This window comes from Plecotus auritus (genome assembly GCF_963455305.1).
Source record: "Plecotus auritus genome assembly, chromosome: 8".
Taxonomy (NCBI): Eukaryota; Metazoa; Chordata; class Mammalia; order Chiroptera; family Vespertilionidae; genus Plecotus; species Plecotus auritus.
Window position 1 is genome coordinate 65034495 of NC_137782.1, and position 25908 is coordinate 65060402.

The window sequence follows — 25908 nt, forward strand, 5'->3', positions numbered from 1 at the left end:
GGTAAATATATGGTGTGGATAGTGAATTGTGGGCAGAGTAGCTTAAAATGGACACACATGAGAAATATCCTCAAATGTATGTGGGCTGGTCCCTCCCTACCAAGTGCTGTCACCCAGACCTACACTCCTGCTAACCCATGGGCAACTCCCTCCCTCCACCCCCTTCCTACGCACCTACAATGGTGGGATTCAGCCACAATGACCATGACCACGAACTGTCACTGTATGGCCTTTTTGTTACGTTTAGCTTTATTGGGGCTCATTTGTCAATGAAGGCCCAGCAAGTTTCCAAGTGTATTAAACTCACCCTGGCACTGGTCCTAACAGGACTGGGCACAAATTGGGAGGGAACCTGGGCTTCCACTGAACCAGGAAGGGGGCGGCCTGGAGCCACAGAGCCACGGATATTCAAGCTGGGGGTCAGTCTGGCATTTCTCGAGAAATTTTGAGCCCCAGATGCAGCCAGCACAGCTGCCCTCATATGAAGACAAAGTCCATTCCCCCAGGCACTGGCAAAGAACAAATGCAGATCCAGCTCTATGGGTAAAAGGAAATGGTGGACTTGACTAGAAATTCCCACCTGGCCCAGTGGTAGCCCCAAACCAAAGGACAGAGGGAGGAAAGGAGAGGCAGACAAGGAGGGTACCAATGGGAATATGGTCTTAGAAGGAGACGACTCAGGCTCCAGGTGTGGGGAAGAGAGCAGGGAGGGAAGGGTGGCCATGGCCCTGCCATCTAGAAGGGTAGCAGCTCTTCCACAGGGATGTTGAGGGTGACATCCATGTCTGGGGTGCACCTGGTAAGGAAGAGCAACGAGAGGTGTGAGAGGCCAAGTAGGGGCACCAGAGTTGTAGGGTGGGGAAGCATGTCCTCAGGGGAGCCCTGCTCTTGAGAACACTGGTACTTATTTGGGGAGCCCTATCTGTAACCTCACAGCCCAACCACATAAGAATGCACACACACACTCAAAAATTAAAAAGGAATGGGTTTGACAGGACTGATGCTCCCCTACAAAGGTCTAAGGTCAAGAGGGAGCAGGAACTCAGCTCTAAGATGCTGGGGCCCCTCAGAGCGAGCACTCTTTGAAGTCAGATGACTCCTCTGGAAACCTGGCTCTGTGTCACCTTGAGCCTCCTACTTGCCCTCTCAGATCCTTGGTCCTCCTGTTGGAACCTATGTAACAAGCACTCACTATGTGACAGACAGCAGGTGGGCCTCAGTTTCCTCGATCAAAGGAGAGTAATAATTTCAACCTCAGTCACTGGCAGGAACAATGAGATCAGGCTGGCATGCAATAAATGCTCTTAAATGACAAGCATTATTCTTTCCACACAGTAGCAAGAGGCAGGGGCTCCCATCTAGTTTGAGAAGCTGCAAAATGATCACATACTTGGGTCTCCGAAGCAGAACATCTGCAAACGCAATCTCTCGGGGTTCCTGGGTCTGGACTTGGAGCTGTTCCACCTCGGCCCTTAATTTGGGAATTTCCTCCTCAAACTGGTTGACAAACTGAGTAAGGGACAGCAGGGGAAAATGAGAATCCATATGACCCCAACCAAAGGTAGGAAAGGGCAAAATGGGTGAGGAGTAAAGACATTTAGGGAAATGGCCTGGGCTTTGTCCCAGGGACTTTGGGACTCCAGAGAGGGGCTTCTCTGGCAGGGCAGGGCTGGCTCACAAATTAGTGACAATGTTTGATGGTCCTGAGAAAGGTCAGGGGACCATGGAGAATGGATACAGGTTGCAGAGCAGAGGGCAGTGCTTGATAATGAGGATTAATGAGGGCTGACGGAGATGGTGAAGGTAATGAAAATTAACACAAAAGGGTGGTGATGGTGAAATTCATTAACACTGGTAATGATAGAGGGTCAATGATAAGAATTAAAGGGTGAAGACAGGGGTGGCTAGTGACAGTAAAATATGGTTGAGTGGGCAATGCTTGGTGATGTTGCTAATGGGTCGTGCCCAGTGATGCTGGTTTCTGAGGCAAGGCCTAGGCCACCACAAATCCCCTTCTCAGATGAGTAACAAGTGACAGTAATGGCACTGGCAAGGAGAAAGGCCAACCCAGAGTCCATGACTCCTGAGCACCAGGTCAGGACAAGCTTGTCTCCCACAGGTGCTGGGGACTGCCCACCCCTCTGCTCCCTCAGGGGACCATCCCGTCCTGGCCCACTCACTTCTCTGTACTTGTCCGTGCACTTCACCATGCTCTGGTTTTCCCAGGTCTTCTTCAGAAGAACTCCCTGACTGGGATGCTGGATTTTCTGTGAATGAAGGAGTGTCTGGCCCCCACGTGCCTCTTCCTGGGCAGCCGTGCACGGGAGAGGCTGGTGGGGGCGCAGGGGGCCTGGAGGCAGAGGATGGGAACGAAAGCAGGGCTGGGTGCCGGAGCTGGCTACTCACCGCCACCAGAGAGTGCAGAAGCATTTTTCTCTTCATCTGAATCTGATCAGACAAAGACTCCAGGACCATTTTGCGTATCTTATTAAAGTCATCCAACTCATCCTGGGGGACAGCAAGAGCATGTTGGCCACTGGCCCTGCCTCCCCCCTGGTCCTATCAGGGCAAAGCCAGGGGCTCACCTACCTGCTGGTTGTCCTTCACCTGCTCCAGCTGCTGCATAAGGTTGGCAATCTGGACCACCTTGACAGGATACTCATGGTCCATGTAAGTGCTCAGGAAATTCACTTCCTCCTGGGTCTTCTTGATCTTGTCATTCAGCTGCTCCACCTGCTGCTTCAGGTCTGGAGAAGTCAGGGGAACAGGAGGCAGGATCCTCCCTCAAGGACCCCTCCCAGGATTCCAGGAGGCAAAGCTCTCCTTGGCCAATGGATTGGGTTCTGGGCTGAAGCGAGCTCACACAAGGCTGGGAGGTGGTGACAAACTAAGGCCCCAGAGACTCTTTCACCCACTGAAGAAGCAACACAGGGTAGGAAACAGAAACTAAGCTGGTGCAAGATCCCAAGACCCCAAGACTAGTCCCAGCTCTATCAGCAACTTGCTATGTGACTCTCACCAAGACCTCCCTCCCTGGACTTCCGTCTCCTCGTACTCACACCTACAACACAAGCCCAGGGAGATGGGGCAACACTGGCTCCCAAGACACAGCCACAGTAGGATTAAGACAAAGTCTATCCTGCCGTCCTCCTTGGAGGGGATCCCCACTATCTGATGCTTTCTGACACACCACACCGTCCCTCTGCTGAGAAAGCTTCTAGTCTGTTCAGGGGAATGAAGCCACAGGCTCAGCAGGAGAGAGACCGGGAGACCTGGGACCTGGCCCAGGCCCCAACGCCCACAGCGAACTTATCAGGAAACAGAGGCAGGCCTGGATTGGATTCTGGCTCCTAGCTGTATAACCTTTGGCAGGCTACTTCAATTCTCTTAGCCTCCATTTCCTCATCTGTAAAATGGGAGAATATTCCCTCCCTTACAGATAGTTGTAATGACTGAGAGTGCGCTCATAAAAATGAAGACACATGGGACCTGGAAGTGCTAAACGCTCCATAAGCAAGCTATTAGCTCTGGATGTTAACAGTTCCATCTGCCTAAGAAGGGAGATGATGGGCTTGCTGGTTCCAGAACAGCAGGCACAAGGTGAGTGCCCTGCAGCTGACCTCCCCAGAGGGCCAGGGGAGGATCAAGGAGTTTGCCTCATGGATTCTTACAGCTCATCTTGGATTCCTCCTTCTCCTTCCACTCCTGCAGCTCACACGTCATCTGCTGCAGCTTCTTCTTGTTTGAGTACCCCAAGCTGTTGATGATGGTCTGTGGGAGTGGTGGGGTTAGCTCGCCTCCCCCAGCCCCAAGAGCATGGCCTCTCAGGGAATTCAGCACTGCCTCCGAGGAGTCCTCAAACCCAGTCCCACTCCCAGGCCCAGGAACCTTTCCAAGGCTAGAAAGCAGTCACCTACTACCTTACCCCTCCCAACGTTCCCCTTTCCTACCACCCAATCAGCCAATGGCCCTACCACACACCCAGGCACACAGGCCCAAACCCAGGCATCAGCCTCTACTCCCCTCTCTCACTCAAAATGTCACCAAGTGGTATGGTTTTTATACCCCAAAGAGCGCTCACAGTCATGCCCTTCTCTCCATCCCTGCTGCCACTATCTTAAGTTTTCTCCAACTCCTGTCTGAAATATGACAACAGCTACCCCTAACTGGTCCTCTCCTTTGAGTGATGCTCCACACAGCAGTCAGAATGATCTTTCTTTAAAAAACAGTGACCTTGTCCCTCTCCTATTTAGAACTTTCCAATGGCTCCCCTCTGCCCTGTAGATAAGGCCCAACCCCCTTACCTTGTCTGGCAAAGCCCTCCTCCCCCCCTGCCTGGGCCAACCTCCTCTCTCCCTGATCCCTTCCTCACATCTTACTGTCTAGCCACACTAAGCAACATGTGGCTCCTTGAGTTGGCTATGTTCCTTCTCACCCCAGGCCGTTTATACCCATTTCCTCTGCCTGGGACACTTTTCTGCTCTCTACCAGTTAATACCCTTGGCTGCATGTTTCAATCCAAGCACCACTTCCTCCAGGAAGCCCTCCCAATCCTCCCAGGTCTGGGTTAGAGAGATCCACTAAGCTCGAGTCCCTCATCCCCATCAGTACACACAAATGGCTTTCTAACTGCCTGGGACCCCACTAGAATGAGAGCTTGAGAAGGACAAGATGGTACACTGATCACTGTTTTCCAAATACTCAAGGAAATGTATTAATTAATGTAAAATTAATGTAAAAATGTATTAATTAATCCATGACATAGGAGAGGGACAATGACTTTAGGTATGGAGAACATTCTACCAAGTTTCCTTGGGCCAAATACCTTGTATGTCCTTGGTCTCTGTTATAGATTGAATTGTGTATCTCCGCCCCACCCCCAATTCATAAAGTGAAGCCCTAATCCCTAATGTGACTGTATTTGGAGATAAGGCTTTTAGGAAAGTAATTAAGGATAAGTGAACAAAAGGGTGGGGACCTAACCCAATGGGACTAGTATCCTTATAAGAAGAGGAAAAGATGCCAGAGACCTCTCTCACTCCATGTGAGCACAGAGAAAAGGCCATGTGAGAGAACAGCAAGACAGCCGTCTACACCCCCAGGAGACAGACTTCACCAGACATCAACCCACTGGCATCTTGATCTTACACTTCCAGCCTCTAGAACTATGAGGAAATACATTTTGGCTGTTTAAGCCACCTGGTCTGTGGTATTTTATTATGGCAGCCTGAGCAGACCAACCGAGTTCACAAGACTTAATTTTCTCTTCATCTCACAGGCTCAGGCAAGCCCATTCCCTCTTCTCCCTGGGCAGACGGCAGTCAGAGAGGAGAATCACTTCTCCATTAAACCATTTTCTCCGACTCTTCTTCATCCTGACTTCCTGGGTCTCCTGTGAACTTTCAGCCTCTCACCGCAGCTTACCTAGCCTCTCCTAAGGAGGCTGAGGACATTCCCTGGGCTCTCTGCAAAGCCACTCACTCTTAACCCATGGGCCGGAAGTGCCACCACTGGATGAGAGTGTAATCACAGCTGGTGGAAGGAATACAGATCCTGCTAGCTGGGTGACTTAAACTGACCTTGACCAAGTCACCTAGCCTATGTTTCTATTTCTTCATATATAAAATAAAGATAATAATAATACCCAGCCCACAGGGTTGTTGTAAGGCTACTTGAGAATATACAAAGCACTTAGTATTGCACTGTATAAGTATCTGCTGCTGGTGATGACAGCAGCTACTTTCTCCTGCACATCTACTGTGTGTGTACCAAGTACACCACAACCACCCCTTGGAATGGGTGCTATTGAGCCCTATTTTACACCACTCAGAGGTTAACTCAAAGTCTCTCAGCTAATTAGTACTGACGTTAGGATGAGCCCCCCATCCAGGTCTGATTTCAAAGCCCTGGTAGGTGGGGCCAAGTGTGTAAGAGATGTATCTTCCAGATGGAAGCAGCAGCTGTGCAACCGGCCAGGAGACCAGGAGAGGGCGCCAAAGCGCCCAGGAAGGCGGCATGGTGGGCGGGACCGAGGCGCAGAGGGCAGAGGCGGGGCTGCAGGGCCAAGGTGGAGCCTCACCCCAAAGATGTCCTGCTGCTGCAGCATCCCGCGTGTTTTCAGGGCTGAGCTGTCTTCCATGTCCTTGATGGTCTTGATCAGGTCTTGATTGAGCTTGATGAGAAAGTCCTCCTGCTTGCAGAGCTCCTGGAGTGAGGTTCTCCGGCTCCTGAGCAACGTCTGTGGGCGGAGGGAGGAGGATGTGAGGTGGTGCTGCGCCGGGCGGGGCGGCCTGCGCATCCCTGAGCCTAAGGACCACTTCCCTCCGGTCGCACGCTCGCCCCCTAGTGGCCTCGACTGGTAAATGCGACCCATGCTGGGAGGCGGTTCCCCATTGTCAGCGGGTCACAGCACCGCCAACTATTTCATCCATTCTGAAATAGCCATTTTCCCATAATTTTACTTCTCTGAACTGGGAATGCATCTTACAGTTGATGCCTGTCTCAATCTAATTGACAAATATTTTATTAGTGAATAAATAAAATAAAGGTGCGGTTTATTATCAGTGGCTTCCTAAAATCAATGAAATATAGTAGTAATAATTATTGTAATAGAAAATGCCCCAGCCAAAACCGGTTTGGCTCAGTGGATAGAGCATCGGCCTGCGGACTGAAAGGTCCCGGGTTCGATTCCGGTCAAGGGCATGTACCTTGGTTGCGGGCACATCCCCAGTGGGAGGTGTGCAGGAGGCAGCTGATCGATGTTTCTCTCTCATCGATGTTTCTAACTCTCTATCCCTCTCCCTTCCTCTCTGTGAAATATCAATAAAATATATACATATATATTTTAAAAAAAAAAAAGAAAATGCCCCAGGTAGGTAAAGAGGTGGCAGAGATAATGGGCCATGTCTGGAGAAGCAGGGAGGCAGAGTGGATGATGATTGCTAACATTTTTCATTAGGCAGCTGAACTGAGTAATCTCTCATTTCATACAATACCCCTGGGGAAACAATGAGGGTATAAGGGCTTAAGTCACCCCCAGCAAGTACAATAATCACAATAATAACAGCAATAACAATTGTTGAGGACCTACTATGGGTTGCACGTTGTGCCTCATTTGGTACATGGCACATGGTATCAGTTCATCCTCTAACAGACCTATGTTTACTAACTCTATTTTACTGATAGGTGTAAGCTCAGACAGGTTAAGTGACTTGCCCAAACTCACACAGCCAGGAAGTGGGGTCACCGGAACTGGAAAGGCAGACTTCTGACTATGCCTGTCTTTTCACTACACTAAGACAAGGAACTGAATGGGCTTAAAGCTGCAAGGCGTGGCTGAACCTCAAAATGATTAAGACGTGGATGTTAGGCCAAGACATACCTTGCTTCAAATCCCAGCTCTGGCCCAAGCCAGAGTTTCTCAGTGGTTAGAGTATAACAGCCCACACACCGAAGGGTCTTGGATTCGATTCCCAGTCAAGGGCACATACCTGGGTTACAGGTTCTATTCCAGGCCCCCCAGTCAGAGCTCCTGCAGGAGGCAACCAAGCAATGTGACTCTCACATCAATGTTTCTCCCTCACGCGCGCTCTCTCTCTCTCGCTCTCTTTCTCTCTCCCCCTCCCTTCCACTCTCTCTAAAAATCAATGGAAAATATCCTCAAGTGAGGATTAACAACAAAAATCCCAGCTCTGGCACTTACCACCTAAGGGAAACCGGGCAAATTAGAATCCCAGAGCCCCACTATGATTTCAAACATAGATAACTACTACCCACTCAGAGAGCTGCTGTAAAAAAAATCAGCGAGATCATATTCACAATCAAGCCACTTTGTGGCAAGTCTCACGTACTCAAAAGAGTGCACTCAGTGAACAGGAGCTGATACTATTCTCACCAGCTCTAACCCTCCACCTCTGCCATACCTATGTGCCCTCTTCTTCATTCCTTCTCTTTTTCCTTATTTCTCTGTCCTTTGCTAGAACCCCCATGTGTTACTAGTCCTCAGCTTTCATATTCCTCAGATAATAATAAGAGTAATAGGGCAGCCCTAACCGGTTTGCTAAATGAATAAAGCGTCGGCCTGCAGACTGAAGGGTCCCAGGTTCGATTCCAGTCAAGGGCATGTACCTTGGTTGCGGGCACATCCCCAGTAGGGAGTGTGCAGGAAGCAGCTGATCAATGTTTCTCTCATGGATGTTTCTAACTCTCTATCCCTCTCCCTCTCCCTTCCTCTTTGTAAAAAATAAAAAAAAATGTATTTTTTTAAAAAAAGAGTAAGAGGGCAAACCTATGTACTTATTATGTGCCCAAAACTGTATTAAGCACGTTATACCCACTATCTCACTTGGCACTATTATTAGTCCCACTTTATAGAAGCAGAAACAGATTCAGAGAGGTTCAGTAAGTTATCCAAGGTCACACATAGCAGAGCTATTATCCTTAAAGTTGGGCTCCTAACCACTCCACAATCTTTTTGTTGTTGTTCTTACTCCTCATCCGAGGATAGTTCTTCCATTGATTTTTAGAGAATGGAAGGGATGGAGAGACAGAGAGAGAGAAAGAGAGAGCAACATTGATGTGAGAGAGACACATCGATTGGTTGCCTCTCGCACATGCCACGACCAGGGCCAGGGATGATCCTGCAACCTCACTATGTGCCCTTAACTGGGAATCAAACCCATGCACCAATGCTCTAACCATTGAGAACACCAGGCAGGGCCCACTCCACTATCCTGCCTCCACATCTCCACACCAAAATATCCAAATATGGCCCACCTTAGGGATCAGAGCATCTTGTGAAAAATGCCAGTCTCCAAGTCTCAGGTCCATTAAGCCAGCATCACTGGGGTTGGCACCAGGAACCTTACTTTTAGCACACCCCACTTCAGGCCGACGCTCTATCCACTGAGCCAAACTGGCTAGGACTCCCAGTGATTTAGATACACGATAGACCTCTGCCCTAGAAATGGATTTTCTCTGACCACCAGATCTAGAGTAGAAACCCTTCTTTGCTTCCTTCCTGAGCCTTACTCCAATCTGTAATTACTAATTATAGTTTATAATTATGTCTCCCCTTTTCCAACGTATTTTTCCCCTAGGACTTATCACCAATCAACGTAACAGATATTTTTCTTATTACCTTGTTTCCTGTGTCCCCCACTAAAATGTCACAGCCAGCCCTAGCTGTTTGGCTCAGTGGATAGATCATAAGCCTGTGGTCTGAAGGATCCCGGGTTTGATTCCAGTCAAGGGCACATGCCCGGGTTGAGGGCTCGATCCCCAGTGTAAGGCGTGCAGGAGGCAGCCGGTCAATGATTCTTTCTCATCATTAATGTTTCTATCTCCCTCTCCCATCCTCTCTGAAATCAATAAAAAAATGTATTTAAAAAAATAAAAATAATAAAATAAAATGTCACAGCCAGCACATGGGACATTACCAAGATCTCCAGAGGTATGAGTTGAATACACTGATGAGGACCTATTCTCTGGGTTTCTAACATTCATTTATCGCCCTAGCCAGTTTTGTTCAGTGGTTAGAGCTTTGGCCCACAGACTGAAGGGTTGCAGGTTCGATTCAGGTCAAGGGCATCAACTGCTCCAGCCACACTGACCTCACACCAACCTCAGAGCCCCTGCACTGAGGTTCCTCTACCTGGAACCTTCTTCCCTCAGATATTACCACCTTAGCAGCCTTCCCTGACCACCCCATCTGAAACAGTCACAGTCGCTCCCTCCTCTATGCCTCTCTAGCCCCAAAACCTTATCTTTATGCCTCTTCATAGCAGTTAGCATTACCACACATCTATTCCTATCTAATAAAAGAGTAATATGCAAATTGACTGTCACTCCAACACACAAGATGGCTGCCCCCATGTGGACACAAGATGGCTGCCACAAGATGGCCAGCAGGGGAGGGCAGTTGGGAGGATCAGGCCAGCAGGGGAGGGCAGTTGTGGGTGATCAGGCCAGCAGGGGAGGGCAGTTAGGGGTGACCAGGCCGGCAGAGGAGGGAAGTTGGGGGCGACCAGGCCTGCAGGGAAGGGCAGTTGGGGGGGACCCAGGCCTGCAGGGGAGAGTAGTTGGGGGGGACCAGACCTGCAGGGGAGGGCAGTTAGGGGTGACCAGGCCTGCAGGGGAGGGCAGTTAGGGGTGACCAGGCCTGCAGGGGAGGGCAGTTAGGGGCAATCAAGCTGGCAGGGGAGCAGTTAGGCATCAATCAGGCTGGCAGGGGAGTGGTTAGGGGGTGATCAGGCTGGCAGGCAGAAGCGGGGGTGATCAGACTGGCAGGCAGAAGTGATTAGGGGCAATCAGGAAGGCAGGCAGGCGAGCAGTTGGGAGCCAGCAGTCCTGGATTATGAGAGGGATGTCCCAGATTGGAGAGGGTGCAGGCTGGGCTGAGGGACACACACCCCCCATGCACAAATTTCGTGCACCGGGCCTCTAGTATATATATATAAAAGCCTAATATGCAAAGTGTCCCCTTGGGAGTTTGACCAACTGGGAGTTTGATGACTCACTATGATGTGCGCTGACCACCAGAGGGTGGCACATAATTGTAGGGAGCGGTTATAGGGTTAAGCCTCAGACTGACCTGCTGGAAAAGCCACAAACAAGTCCCAGCTTAGAGGGCACAGCCCTCTTAGCATAATTAAGCTTGACCTTGTGATGCTCCCTAGATCCTTCCTGGGTAGCTAATGGGCTGTGGGAGGTGCAGCAAGTGCTGCCAAAACAAGTGAAACTCACAAGAACATTGTAACTATGGTGACCACTACCTTGTTTACCTCTGACTATAAAATAAAGCATCAGCTTGCAGTCTGAATCTGTTCTGTGGCCTCAGCCAGGCACAGGAGATCCACCTAGACCCAGCGCATTCTCTTTGTCTTTTCTTCATCCTTCGCCGGCTCTCCCTCAGGCTCGCCAAACCCTTGGCTGTGCTGGCGCAGCACACGTAACAAAGAAAGGCCCTGGCCTGCAGCCAGCAGCCAGGGAAGGGAGGCCTGGCCAGCAGCTGGCAGCGCTAGGGACCCTACCCGTGCATGAATTTCGTGACTGGGCCTCTAGTATTCCATATTTGTCTTGTTTATTGTCTGTCTCCCCCAGTAGAATGTGAGCTATCTAATGTCAGAGGCCACTCCACTGGTGAATCCCCACACTTAGAACAGGGCTTGGCACATAGGTGTTCCATAAATATTTGTATTTGTTTCCATAAGTAAACAAACGAATGACAAGAGACAGTATCAGAAATTGGTAGCACAGGTTTTAGAGCCAAATTGTGCAAGTTCATTAATTTTTATCAAACAAAAATACATGAACCCTTCTAAAGTCAGGATAAAAATAACATCGGAAATATGAGTTCCTCCTTTAAGAATGCTGGGCGGGCCAAAACCGGTTTGGCTCAGTGGATGGAGCGTCAGCCTACGGACTGAAGGGTCCCGGGTTCGATTCCGGTCAGGGGCATGTAACTTGGTTGCGGGCACATCCCCAGTGGGAGGTGTGCAGGAGGCAGCTGATCGATGTTTCTGAATATCTATCCCTCTTCCTTCCTCTCTGTAAAAAAATCAATAAAATATATTTAAAAAAAAAAAAAAGAATGCTGGGCGGTCTCTAAATCATTTTGCAAAATTGAAGGTTAAAGGGGTAAAAAGGTTTCAAAGCAAATACATTTCCCCCTATTTCTTTATTTAGCAGTCATTGCTCATCGAGCTATTAAACACTTCCCTGGAGAAGTTAAGAATTCTTCTATAGTATTCGATAGTACTTACAGTACTTAGTATTTTACTTCTTGCTATAGACATGAAAGCCCCCTCCTTCTTTTAGTCATTTCAAATACTTTGACACATTGTCCCAAACCATACAAAACAATGGGTGATGCCCTGACTGGTTTGGCTCAGTGGATAGAGCATCGGCCTACGGACTGAAGGGTCCCAGGTTCAATTCCAGTCAAGGGCATGTACCTTGGTTGCGGGCACATCCCCAGCGGAGGGGTGTGCAGGAGGCAGCTGATCAATGTTTCTCTCTCATCGATGTTTCTGACTCTCTATCCTTCTCCCTTCCTCTCTGTAAAAAATCAATAAAATATATTTAAAAAAAAAAAAAAAACAATGGGTGATGAGAAAATTCATTATCCAAAATTGTGTCCGCTGATGTAGAAAAATTAATAGTAAGCTTCTAAGCCTTGTTTCAAAATGCTGTGTATTCCATGAAAGGAATTTACGGGAAATTTTTAAATGAGTACACAGATTGCGTCCCTAACACACTGAAATGAAAAGGGATTCTGATTGTTTTCCACAAGTGCCCGGTCCGTGTTTGCTACCGCCATCCCCATGGGCCCCAGCACCTTGGGAGGATTCTCCAAATACCCTCATTAGCCGGAACTTGTTCTTCCCAGAGTCCAACTTCCCTTTGCACAGGTCTTGTGGATTCCTCAGCTGGCATGTCATCAACGTGGTAGACTTGGAATACCCTAGGGCATGGTACAGGGCAGAGAGTTGGGGGGTATAAGCAGGCCTGGGTCAGGTCCCAAAGAATGCACCATCCATGAAAGATGGTCCAAGCCCCAGCCCTAGCCACTGACAACTTTATAATGTGTGACAGTGAGACAAAGGATGAAATTTATATCCCTCAGTAAGCTCCCAAGTCCCACTCTGAGCCTTGATATTAAGGGATGGAGAAGCCCAGGGAACTTCCACATACCCAGTGACTATGGGTACAAACAGAGGGGGGAGAGAGGAACAGGAAACAGCCATATGCCCCCAATCTCTCCCACCAACCTGGACAGTGGCAAGCTCAAACAGGGTAAGGGTCAAGAGCAAGAACTAATGAGCCAGACAGCCTGGGTTTGAATCCAGGCTCTGCCTTATATCAGCTGTGTGACCTTGGGCATGAATCATGATCTCTCTGTCCCTCAGTGGCCCCATCTGTGAAGTAGAAATCATCATCATGCCTACCTGATAGGGTTGTCATGGAAATTAAATAAGTTACTACATTTTAAAGTGTTTGGAATAGTACCTAAACATGCATTGAGTACTGAATACACATTATTAGCTGTCACTGCTATTATTATAATGACCTGAGAATTGGGATCAGGATCACGCCATCAGCACAGAAGCTACACAAAACTCCAACTGGCTGTCTCTGAAATACCTATAAAAGCTGTGTGGTCCTGCCAGAAAAGGAATATAGGAAAATAATTCTGATCAAAGTAAGACATGTGGAGGGCACGTCGTTAGAGTCGCTGCGTCCTCTCAGCATGTCCTGCACGCAGGGCAGGAGACAAGTGACCGGAATGCTGCAGCCCCTACCAGAACCCTGCCTCCGTGCAACACAGCTCACTTCAGGAAAATATTCCTTCTTTAATGAATCAATACCCTCAGCCCTGGGAGAGCTTAATATTAAGTATTGAAGTGATGAAGTTAAAATAATTTTGTGTGAACGTTAGGAATTACCTGCATAGTATCCACCCCCACCCCTCTGCCATCCATGGTTTAACTTTCTGTAGTTTCAGTTACTCACAGTCAACAAGGATCCAAAAATACATAACGGCAAATTCCAGAAATAAACAACTCATAAGTTTTATTTCAGAGATTTTTTTTTAAATATATTTTATTGATATTTCACAGAGATGAAGGGAGAGGGATAGAGAGCTAGAAACATCGATGAGAGAGAAATCATAAGTTTTAAAGTGTCCACTATTCTGAGAAGCGTGATGAAATCTCACGCCATCCAGACCATCCCGCCCAGGGCGTGAAGCATCCTTTTGCCCAGCATCTCCACGCTGTTTATGCTCCCTGCCTGGTAGTCGCTTAGCAGCCATCCGGGCTATCAGGTCCACTGTGGAGGTATCACAGTGCTTGTGTTCAAGTCATCCTTACTTTCCTTAACAATTGCCCCAAAGCACTAGAAGTGATGCTGCCAATTCAGATGTGCCAAAGAGAAGCCATGCAGTGCTTCCTTTAGGTGAAAAGGTGAAAATTCTCAACAAGGAAAGAAAAAAAAATCATATGCTGAGGTTGCTAAGGTCTATGATAACAACGCATCTTCTATCCATGAAACTGTGATGAAGAAAAAATAAACCTGTGCTATTTTTGCTGTCGCACCTCAGACTGCACAAGGTACAGCCACAGTGCGTGGTGACTGCTTAGTCAGGATGGGAAAGGCATTAAGTTGGGAGTGGAAGACATGACATCATCGTGGCTCAATGATCCTCCTTCTGACATATCATCGGGTCAGTAGTAGCCTAATGCTACCTCGAAAAGCCTACTTCATTCACCTCACTACCCCTCATCACGTAGGTATTGTATCATCTCACATTATCACAAGAAGAAGGGTCAATATTTTGAGAGACCACACTCACATAATTTTCAGTACAGTATATTGTTTGATCTACTTTTTTTTTTCTTTTTCCATAGCATAGTCATTCTGTGTTTTTCAGGAAAATCACCCAATCCAGTTTTCAGGTCCCTCAGGAGCTAATCCTTGGCTAAGTAAGGACCAGCTGAATGTATACACTTAGGATTAGACATATGTATCTAATCTTAAGGCAAATCATGAACCAAAGGTCATAATTACAGGGAATGATAATTTGGTCTCGATAAAATGAAGATCCTTCTAATCACAGGGCTGTCTATACCCAGAATGGGCTGCGCACATGAGGGCAGGCACTGGTGGGTGGCAGGCTCCCATCCCTGCAGCAGTTCCCATACAGGTCTGGTGTCCACCTGTCAGGGATGGGTTGGACAGAGGTCACCTTGGCCTCTGACTCTGCGTCCAACTCCTCCAGATTGTAGGGGGCTCTTTTTTTTTTTTTTTTTTTTTGCATTTTCCTACAAACTTTTTGGTATGCATTGACATAGTAAATATAACATAATAAATATGGGGTTAAAAAACAATTAAGGCCAAAACCGGTTTGGCTCAGTGGATAGAGCGTCAGCCTGCGGACTGAAGGGTCCCAGGTTCGATTCCAGTCAAGGACATATACATTGGTTGCGGGCACATCCCCAGTGGGAGGTGTGCAGGAGGCAGCTGATCGATGTTTCTCTCGCATCGATGTTTCTAGCTCTCTATCCCTCTCCCTTCCTCTGTAAAATATCAATAAAATATATTTTAAAAAAAAACAAAAAACAACAAGCTCGCCCAGCCAGCATGGCTCAGTGGTTGGGCATCAACCTATGAACCAAGAGGTCACAGTTCGATTCCCGGTCAGGGCACATGCCCGGGTTGTGAACTCGATCCCCAGTGTGGAGCATGCAAGGGGCAGCAGATCATGATTCTCTCTCATCACTGATGTTTCCATCTCTCTCCCCCTCTCCCTTCCTCTCTGAATAAAAATAAATACAAATATATATTAAAAAAATAATTATTAGGCTCTTTCCATTCGAGACCATATTGTGTTTTGTCCCTTATTATTACCTATCATGGAAATGGCCATGTGCGAGGCTGTGTTGCAACACAATCTAGCTTGCTACATACTCTGGCACTTGTAGTTGCTTGTCATGATAATACCCAGCCAGGTAGCTGCCACTCACTATAGCAGCTGCCTGTCACTGATTTTTCTACTTTATTAGTAGTAATTACTGTTTTGTTTTGCTTTAAATATATTTTTATTGATATCAGAGAGGAAAGGAGAGGAAGAGAGAGATAGAAACATCTCTGATGGTGCCCTAGCTGGTGTGGCTCAGCAGATAGAGTGTCAGCCTGCGGACTAAAGGGTCCCAGGTTCGATTCTGACCAAGGGCACATGCATGGGTTGTGGGCTAATCCCCCCCCCCCCCAGTAGGGGACATGCAGGAGGCAGCCAATTAGTGATTCTCATCATTGATGTTTCTATCTTTCTCCTTTCCTCTCTGAAATCAATAAAAAATATATGTATGCATATTTATGTATGTATAAAAAACATAAGATTACCCATATTTAGCAGTTTATTTATTAGACGCAAAACATTGTTTAAATACCCAATGGTTTTTGTTAATCAGATAAGTGAACTATTTAGAAATGAAAATAAATATACTAAATTTTTTAATGGGGCTTAAAGGACATAGGGGAATTTAATTAACCAAGTTCTAAAATCCCTCTTATAAGTATTTATAAAAATAATGAGATTTGTAATTTGAACTTAAGTACTTAGAAAGATCGGTAGCTTTAATAATGGGTATTTCTTTTCATTAATGGTAGAAGCCCTGATTTATCTTTTCTTTTTAATTAAACTTTTTTTTTAATCCACACCCAAGGATATTTTTCCATTGATTTTTAGAGAGAGTGGAAGAGAGAGGGAAAGACAGAGAGAAATATCGAAGTGAGAGAAACACGTTGATTGGTTGCTTCCTGCGCACAACCTGACCAGGGCCCCGGGCAGGGGAGGAGCCTGCAACCTAGGTATGTGCCCTTGACCGGAATCGAACCTGGGACCCTTTAGTCCCCAGTCTGATGCTCTATCCACTAAGCATAACCAGCTAGAGCTTAATTAAACTTTTTATTTTGAGGTAAGTTCAGGTTACATGCAGTTTTAAGAATACAGAGAAATCTTATGTACCCTTAACTCAGTTTCTCACAATGGTAGCATCTTGCAAAACGAAGAACAGTATCACAACCAGGATATTAACATTAAGAAGGGCAAGATTAAAAAAAAAAAAAAAGGGCAGGATAGCCCAGACAGCATGGCACAGTGGTTGAGTCTCGACCTATGAACCAAGAGGTCACGGTTCAATTCCCAGTCAGGGCACATGCCCAGGTTGTGGACTCAATCCCCAGTGCGGGGCCTTTTTTTTAAAGGGCAAGATAAAGAATAGTTCCCTAACCACAGGATCACTCATGCTGCCTTTTACAGCCACGCCTACTTCCCTCCCCTTACCATCCTCTTCCCACCTGTCCCTAACTGCTAGCAATCACTATTCTGTTCCGCATTTCCATAATTTTGTCATTCCAGAACGTCATATAAATGGAATCATATGATATGTATCTGGGATTAGCTTTTTTCTCCTCAGCAAAATTCTCTGGAGATTCAGCCAAATCATTGAAGGTATCAAGAGTTCTTTCCTTTTCATTGCTGACTGGTATTCTATGGTATGGATGGACCATAGATTGTTTAACCATTCACCCACTGAAGGATATCTGGGTTGTTTCTAGTTTGGGAGTATTATAAATAAGGCTGCTATGAAACATTCATGCTCCGTAAGTTTTCATTTCTCTGGAATAAATGTGCAAGAGTGCAATTGCTGGATTATTATGGGAATTACATGTTTAGTTTCATTAGAAAGTGCTATATTCTCTTCCAGAATGGCTGCACCATTTTACCGTCCCACTAGCAATGAATGCGTGATATAGTTTCTCCCCTTTGCCAGCATTTAGTGTTATCACCATTTTTCACTTTAGCCATTCTGATAGGTATGCAGTGACATCCCTTTGTAGTTTAATGTGCACATTCCTAATGGATAATGATATTGAGCATCTTTTCATGTGTTTTATCATCTGTATATCCTCTTCAGTAAAATGTCTCTTTATGTCTTTAGCCCATTTTCTAACTGAATTGTTTTCCTGTTGAATTTTAAGAATTCTTGATATAGTCTACATAGCAGTCCTTTGTCAGATATGTGGTTTGCAAATATTTTCTCCAAGTCTAAAAAGCTTGTCTTTTCATCCTCTTAACAAAGTCTCTCACAGAACGAAAGGGTATGTTTTTTATGAAGCCAAATTTATCAATTATTTCATTTTTCTTTTATAGATCAAGCTGTCTATGTAAAGTTTAGGAACTCTTTACTTGGCTCAAAGATTTTTCTATTTTTTTCTTTTTTTAAATTATTTTATTGATTTTTCACAGAGAGGAAGGGAGAAGGAGAGTTAGAAACATCGATGAGAGAGAAACATCGATCAGCTGCCTCCTGCGCACCCCCTAACTGGGGATGTGCCCGCAACCAAGGTACATGCCCTTGACGGGAATCGAACCTGGGACCCATCAGTTCGCAGGCCGACGCTCTATCCACTGAGCCAAACCAGTTAGGGCTCAAAGATTTTTCTAACTATGATTTTTTCTAAAAGCTTTACACTTTTACATTTAATTTTCATTTCATTTTACATTCACATTTCGAGTTAATTTTTGTGTAAGTTGTGAGACTTAAATTGAGGTTCCTTTTTTGTCTACGGATGTCCAATTGCTCTAGCACCATTTGTGGAAAAGGCTTTCTTTCCTCCACTGAATTGCTTTTGCACCTTTGTCAAAAATCATTTGGGTCCTGGCCAATGTGGCTCAATGGTTGGAATGTCTGCCCATGCACTGAAAGGTCAAGGGTTCCTGGTCAAGGGCAGTACCTGGGTTGCAGGTTCAATCCCTGATCCTGGTCAGGGCTCATGTGGAAAGCAACAATTGATGTCTCTCTCTCATCAATATTTCTCTCTCTCCCTTTCTCTCTCTTTCTCTCTCTCTTCCCACCCTCCCACTTACTCCCTCCCTTCCACTCTCTCTAAAAATCAATAGAAAAAATAACCTCAGGTGAGGATTAACAAAACAAACCAATAAAATCAGTTGGGCATATTTGTGTGCCTCTATTTCTGGTTTCTCTATTCTGTTCCATTGACCTATGTGTCTCTCTGCCAATAATATGCTGTCTTTATTATTATAGCTATATAGTTGGCCTTAAAATCATGTAAACTGATTCTTCCCATGCTATTCTTCCTTTTTCAAAATTGTCTTATCTATTCTAAGGCCTTGCTTTCCTATATAAATTTTAAAATAAACCTGTCTTTGTCTATAAAACATGGCTGGAATTTTGATAGGAACTGTATTAAACATATACATCAATTTGACATCTTTGCTATGTTGAGTCTTCCAATCCATGAACAGGGTATGTCTCTCTATTCACTTAGTTCTTTGATTTCTTTCACCAGCATTATGTAATTTTCAGCATACAGATCCTATATATGTTTTGTTAATTTTATACCTAAATATCATTTTTTTCCTTTGTTTTTTAAATTGATTTCAGAGAGGGAGAGAGAGATAGAAACACCAATAATGAGAGAGGATCATTGATCAGCTGCCTTCTGCATGCCCCACACTGGGAAGTGAGCCTGCAACCCCGGGCATATGGCCTGACCAGGAATCGAAATGTGACCTCCTGGCTCATAGGTCAACGCTCAACCACTGAGCGATGCCTATGCAGGCTGGGCCAATCATTTTCTTTAGAGTGATTGTAAAGGTGTTGTTTTAAATTTGGTTTCCACATATTCATTGTTACGCCAGATGATTGTGTACACTCACCCCCCTAACAGCCCACCTTCTTCTTTCCAGTTTTCAGAGTCTTTCTGTTTGTGTGTTATATCCAACATGTTTTAGTTGTAAAGGGGAGGAATAGAAAGGAACAGGGCTACTCCATCTTGGTAGAGATGATTGATTTCTCTTGAATACACAAAACTGTCGTCAAGGACACAACTTTGCACAGAACATGTTACCAACCTAAGCTTGAGTTTCCTCATCTGTAAAATGGTGATAGCATCATCTCCTGTCATTGTAAGGAGTGAACGAGATGATGATCTCCTTCTATCTCAAGTATAAAGTGTTTGTGTAGTTACATGTTTGAGATTGGAACCATGAGCTCTTAGTGACTAGAAACCCAATCTGTCTTCTTCACCAGGAGTCAACAACACTCAAAACAATGCCAGGCACATGGGGGCTCTGAAAAACTGCTGCGGAATGAACATATGAATGAATGAATGAATGAATGAATGAGGCCTCTACTACAGAGCCTGACACAAAATAAATCCTCAGCAAATGGTAGCTATTTTTAGTGTTATTTATACAGTTTATTTCACTTGCATAGGACAGGAATATTTGTGCCCATTTCCACAGGGAAGGAAACTGAGGTTGTGACAGGTAACTTAGATGGAATTGCCAGCAAGAAGGGAAACTGGAACACCAACTCAGGTCTATATTTCTCCAGTGCCCACACCCTCTCCAGCTATATATGTATGGTTAAGACTGGGGGTCCTGCCCTGGCCGGTTTGGTTCAGTGGATAGAGCATCGGATTGCAGACTGAAAGGTCCCAGGTTCAGTTCCGGTCAAGGACACATACCTTGGTTGCAGGCTCCTCCCCACCCCGAGCCCTGGTCGGGGCACATGCAGGAGGCAACCAATCAATGTGTCTCTCTCACATTGATGTTTCTCTCTGTCTTTCCCTCTCCCTTCCACTCTCCCTAAAAATCAATGGAAAAATATCCTCGGGTGAGGATTAACAAAAAAAAGAAAAAAAGGCTGTGGATCCTAAAGCTAAATTGTCAAATGTCACAGCCTGGCTATGCCCCTCCTAACTGAGTGATCTTGGGAGTTACACCTGTCTGTGCCTCATCTGTAAGAGATGAAAATAACAGCACCCTCCTCACAGGTTTGTTTGGAAGATTAAATGAAGTGATACTTATAAAGTGCTGAGAACAGTATCTGACATGTAGTAAGTGCCTGACATATGTTAATTACTCTTGTTCTTGTTGTGGTTGTGTCTGTTATATACCTCACTGGCTTCTCAGTAAAGGAAAAGGGCAAGAGTTTCATTAAAGATGCTGTTTGAGCCCTAGCTGGTTTGGCTCAGTGGATAGAGCGTCGGCCTATGGACTGAATGGTCCCAGGTTCGACTCCAGCCAAGGGCACATGCCTGGGTTGCGGGCTCGACCCCCAGTAGGGGGCGTGCAGGAGGCAGCCAATCAGTGATTCCCTCTCATCATTGATGTTTCTATCTCTCTTTCCCTCTCCCTTCCCCTCTGAAATCAGTAAAAATACATTTTTTTAAAAAAAATAAAAATAAAATAAAGATGCTGTCTGAATAGAGTCTAGGGCTCTAGACAAAAATTCTATCACCACTACCAGGCCTTAAGCTCATCACTTTACATCAATGACTCTCAAAAGTGGTGTTTTAGGTACCTTGGCAGAGTTTTCACAAATATCGGGCGGCCCAACTGGCATCTGTGGGTGGGAGCCAGGGATGCTAGACATCCCCCAAACAGGACAGCCCCATAGAACACAGAATTCTCCTATGTTCTACCTGACTTTCCAAAGTCCTAACAGATATTGATGTAGGTGAAAACGCTATTTATAATGGTTTGATCCCAGAACCTGACTGTGGGTCACATATAAACACAAAGAATATTTTGCACCCAGGCCGGTTTGGCTCACTGGATAAAGTAGTGGTCTGCAGACTGAAGGGTCCCAGGTTTAATTCCAGTCAAGAGCATGTACCTCGGTTGCAGGCTTGATCCCTAACCCCAATCTGAGCACAAGCCAGAGGCAACCAATCAATGTGCCTCTTTCACATCAATGTTTCTCTGTTTCTCCCCCTCCCTTCCATTCTCTCTAAAAATCAATGGAAAATATCCTCGGGTGAGGATTGACCAAAAAAAAAAGAGAGAGAATATTTTGCATAGGTTTACTATAATACAGAATTTTTCAAGAAAGCAGCTACAATCAAGAGAAAGATCATGCTTTGTTTTGTTTGGAATTTATCAAAAGATGGGTACCACTTTGTAAATCATGGCAGCAATGAAAAATCCCCCTCGTATTAGAGTTCCAGTATCCTACCACATGTCAGTCTGCCTTCCTTTGCAACTGTTACATTCACCAGGACTCTCTACATCAAGCATGTCAAACTTACAGCCCATGGGCCGCATGTGGCCCACAACGAGTATTTTTGTGGACCAGCCAGTAACCGTTTTAATAAATATTTCATAACTTAATTTTTACAATATCCTGTTATACATAATTATTAATAACGAACTACAACGTTCACTGATGACTGATTACTATAATCGTGTTGCATTCATTTCCCTTATGTGCCTTATGCGCAGGCACACCATTTCTCTCCACTAATACTAGCAGCGAATATTTTAGCAGCTGATTGCCACGTCATTAGTCTTGGACTAACTTATTTGGTGTGCGCAACAGGAAATATTTCCCTTTCGGGGAACAAGAATAGGTTTATTTGCACTACGCTTATTAATTTGTGCAGTTATTCAGTGTCTGGTAAGTTAATGTTCAAGAAAAAATATTAATTTTTATTAAAATGTACTATTATCTTACATTAACGATTACTCATTTATTTCAGCCCTTTGTATTCAGCATGTCTCTATCGAAATAATCCTACGTTTCTACAAAAATTGAAGCTTCTGTTTTTTTGCGGCCCACATAAACTTAAACCTTGTTTATTTGGCCCATGTTAGCCTTTGGGTTTGACATGCTTGCTGTATATCTATAAGTAAGCTTCTGATGACTTTATCATATCTTCTAGTGGAGTCCAACCTGAGCATTTACATATTGAAATACATTATTTTTTAAATATATTTTACTGATTTACGTAGAGGAAGGGAGAGGGATAGCTAGAAACATCGATGAGAGAGAAACATCGATCAGCTGCCTCTTGCACGCCTCCTGCTAGGGATGTGCCAGCAACCAAGGTACATGCCCTTGACCAGAATCGAACCTGGGACCTTTCAGTCCACAGGCCGACGTTCTATCCACTGAGCCAAACCAGTTAGGGCGAAATACATTATTAAACTATAAAAAACTTTTACTTTTTCTTTATAGTTAGGGTATTATATTATTTGTTATATATGTAGGTAGGTTATATTATCTATGAAATTTATTTCAGGAGACTAAAGGAATATTACAAAATATTTGTTATTAAAAGGAGTTTTGAGTCTGGCAAGGTTGAGCAACAATGCTTTAAAGAGATCATCTCACTTAATTCTCACAACAATCCTATCAGGTAAGCATGGAGGAACAAATGATTTTCCCGAGAGAGTAAAAGGCAGAGCCAAGATCTGAAGCCATGTCTGTCTGCCCAAGGCCTCAGAACTCCCCTGGAAGGCATGACAATGATGTAGCAGAGATGACCCTGAATTCACCAAACCCTATTTTCTTTTCCTCCTGAACACACAGCTGGGCTACATTTCCCTCTTCCTTTGTAGTTAGGAGTGGTCAGATTACTGAGTTATGGCTACTGACTGGAAGTGATACTGTGTCACTTCAAATCTGGGCCCTGGAAAATAAAATGCCCACAAAATCATCCATATTCTTGCTTTCTCTCTGTTCCTGCTCTGCCAGCTGGATGCAGAAGTATCCAGCAGAGAACTTTAAGGCCTTACAAAATGTTATAGCCACAAGGCTAAAGGAGTCTAGGTCCCTAAATAATCATGTAGAAATGATTACCTCCTCCTGCCCAGATGCACAAATGTCCTTTGACATATATTACATATAAGCTTCTGTATTAAAGCAGTGAGCCTCCCCTAAAATAAATGGAGTCACCAAGGGCCAAGGGCATTCACTCTATCTGATCCCCAACTCCCATACCAGCCCAAAGTGCCTCTGCTCACCTGGCTGGTCACTAATCCAAGTCTTCATTTTGCTTTTCTTACCGCCACTGGTATGTAGGACTGGAAGCACAGGGGATGGCTTGATTTTATGTTTGGACCGCTGCCATGGAACATAATCCTACCAGACAAAACAAAATCAGTCACACAGCCTTATGGGTTCAAATTCCAGCTTCAGCCCTAACCGGTTTGGCTCAGTGGATAGAGAGTTGGCCTGCAGATTTAAGGGTAACAGGTTCGATTCTGGTCAAGGTACATGCCCGGGTTGTGGGCTCAATCCCCAGTAGGGGGCATGCAGGAGGCAACTGATCAGTAATTCTCTTTCATCATTGATGTTTCTCTCTCTCTCCCTCTCCCTTCCTCTATGAAATCAATAAAAATATATATCTTAAAAAAAAATTCCAATGGGAGAGGATTCTGGTCAGAAGAACATCTTGATGTGCTTTTATGTGTTTGTTCCTAAAACAAAATTTAAGGGAGCCTTTTGCAGTAATGAGATTAGCTGATTTCAACAGCCAGACAAGTTATTCTAACTGGAAAAAAGTATCAACCCAAAAAAATAATAATAATTCCAGCTTCACTCCTTACAGATATCAGTGACCTTGAGCAAGTGACTTTACCTCTCTGAGCCTCAATTTTCTCATCTGTAACCTGGATCTAATTATAAACCTACCTCCATAGGTTGGTGTGAGAATTCTGAGAGATATTTGTAAAGCAGGTGGTAAGTGCTCCATAAATGTCAGCTATCACTCTTTTATCGGCCAGCCTGAATTTACTAAGCACACCCAGGCTGTGAGGTGCTAAGAACTGTGAGAAACAGAAGGCATGAAAAAGACCCAAAGGGAACCAGAATAGAATCACAGATTAAAAAGAGAGCAGCTTAATATACCCACACCCTTACATTCTGATAAGGTGGTAAGAAAACTGAGGTTCAAAGGCATGCCGCGGTCCCACAGCAAATGTGTGACACAGCAGGGCCTGGAATTCAGATCTCAGGACTCTACCACCTAAGACTGTCGCTTCAGCGGAATGGAGAGCAGGAGGGCTGCAGGCTCAGGATCAGAGAACCTCCCGCCTCCCCTCCTCTCCACCCCACCCCCAGCCCTTTCCTCCCCCACCCCCACCCACCTCGTACTCACCAGAGTCTGGTACTTGTGGGTTGTAGAGCGACTCCTAGAGTAGGTAGGTCAGAAAAGAGGGCGGGAAAGACCTTCCATCATTTCAACCCATGGGATGCAAGCAGCAAACATGAAACAGGCGTGGGGTCTCGAATCCAAAACCGCAGTTCCCTAGGGGCGCAGCCAAGCCAGAACCCGGGGAGAGGCGGGGCTAGGGAGATGTGGGCGAAGAGAGGGGGGCCAAAAGACCGCGGAGAACCCCCCAGCGTGGGCGGGAGGCAAATTCATGCGCACTTCACCACCTCGCGTTACTCCTTTTACCTACTTTGGAAAGACATGCGCCATTGGAGAAACGGAAGAAAACTCGGGGGAGTCCCCGGGGCACCGATCTCTTGGGATGCCTATTTGTTCGTCTTCTCCAACTTCCTAGTCTCAGCGTGGATCGCGTGGTAACTCAGGCCACTCAAACTTCCCTTAGAGACCAGACGCTTCATCTGGGTCTACGTCTCCAAGGAAACGGACGCAGACTACGGGGTGCCTAGAGGGACTAATCTCGCAGGGCAAAATGTAGCTCTCTACACATTCAACTTGGTTTCAAATATCCCTCAGCTGGCTTCTCCCAACAGCCTAAAAAATTATGTCATATTTTTACTCTCATCAAACCTCCATTACTTCCTTCCCCTTCCTTACTTTTTTTTTTTAAGGGAATGGAAGGGAAGGGAAGGAAGAAAGAAAGGAAGGAACAAATCCTTACTCTTGAATTTGCTTTCTATTTCAAGAAAATCTTGGGATCAGTAAACTCAAAAGTTCACATCACCTTATTTACTCACCTGCTTGCCTCTTTCCTGTGACTGTATAAATTGCCTACTGAGACCAATTCCTACAATTATGCACTGAATCCTATTCTCTCTTACTTTCTCTAAGATATTTCCCCAGCAATTCACCCCATTTTCTCCCATCACTCTTTTCTCTGTATTATTCTCATTGTCATACCAACATATTTTAATTTCTTCTATTGAAAAAAAAGTGGCCGAAACCGGTTTGGCTCAGTGGATAGAGCGTCAGCCTGCGGACTCAAGGGTCCCGGGTTGATTCAGGTCGAGGGCATGTACCTTGGTTGCGGGCACATCCCCACTGGGAGGTGTGCAGGAGGCAGCTGATCGATGTTTCTCTCTCATCGATGTTTCTAGCTCTCTATCCCTCTCCCTTCCTCTCTGTAAAATATCAATAAAATATTAAAGGAAAAAAAAGTGAACATGCCCAGCCAGCATGGCCCAGTGGTTGAGTGTCAATCTATGGCAGGAGGTCATGGTTCAATTCCCAGTCAGGGCATATGCCCCGGTTTCAGGCTCAGTCCTCAGTGTGGGACATGCAGGAGGCAGCCGATCAATGATACTCTTACATCATTGATGTTTCTATCTCTCCTTCTCCCTTCCTCTCTGAAATCAATAA

At 45.5% G+C, this 25908-nt stretch overlaps 1 protein-coding gene across 3 annotated transcripts; it reads right to left on the minus strand.

Annotated features, from left to right (window-relative positions):
- Positions 1–219: 219 nt before the first annotated feature.
- Positions 220–24948, minus strand: LOC308256312 (uncharacterized protein C20orf96). 3 transcript variants are annotated; one of them, XM_080684553.1, is made up of 11 exons: positions 24782–24939; positions 24478–24511; positions 23342–23459; positions 12360–12463; positions 6080–6238; positions 3672–3771; positions 2590–2747; positions 2407–2508; positions 2181–2267; positions 1391–1509; positions 229–796 (listed from the first exon to the last, which is right to left on the minus strand). In XM_080684553.1, the coding sequence occupies exons 1-11, from the start codon at positions 24799–24801 to the stop codon at positions 736–738; spliced, it is 1062 nt and encodes a 353-aa protein (XP_080540679.1). In that variant the 5' UTR covers positions 24802–24939; the 3' UTR covers positions 229–735. The 3 variants fall into 3 exon arrangements, with proteins under 3 accessions (XP_080540681.1, XP_080540679.1, XP_080540680.1); XM_080684554.1 differs by lacking the exon at positions 3672–3771 and having other exon boundaries at positions 12338–12463; positions 24782–24904; XM_080684555.1 differs by lacking the exons at positions 3672–3771; positions 12360–12463 and having other exon boundaries at positions 220–796; positions 24782–24948.
- Positions 24949–25908: the final 960 nt, after the last annotated feature.

Bases quoted from the DNA above. Each gene is read 5' to 3' on its own strand.
- LOC308256312 (XM_080684553.1), bottom strand. From the start codon at position 24,801: ATGGCGCATGTCTTTCCAAA. The intron at 3,772-6,079 runs GTGAGGCTCCAC...CCACTCCCACAG, and splicing joins AGCAGCAGGACATCTTTGGG to ACCATCATCAACAGCTTGGG. The intron at 2,509-2,589 runs GTAGGTGAGCCC...GCTGTCCCCCAG, and splicing joins AGGTGAAGGACAACCAGCAG to GATGAGTTGGATGACTTTAA.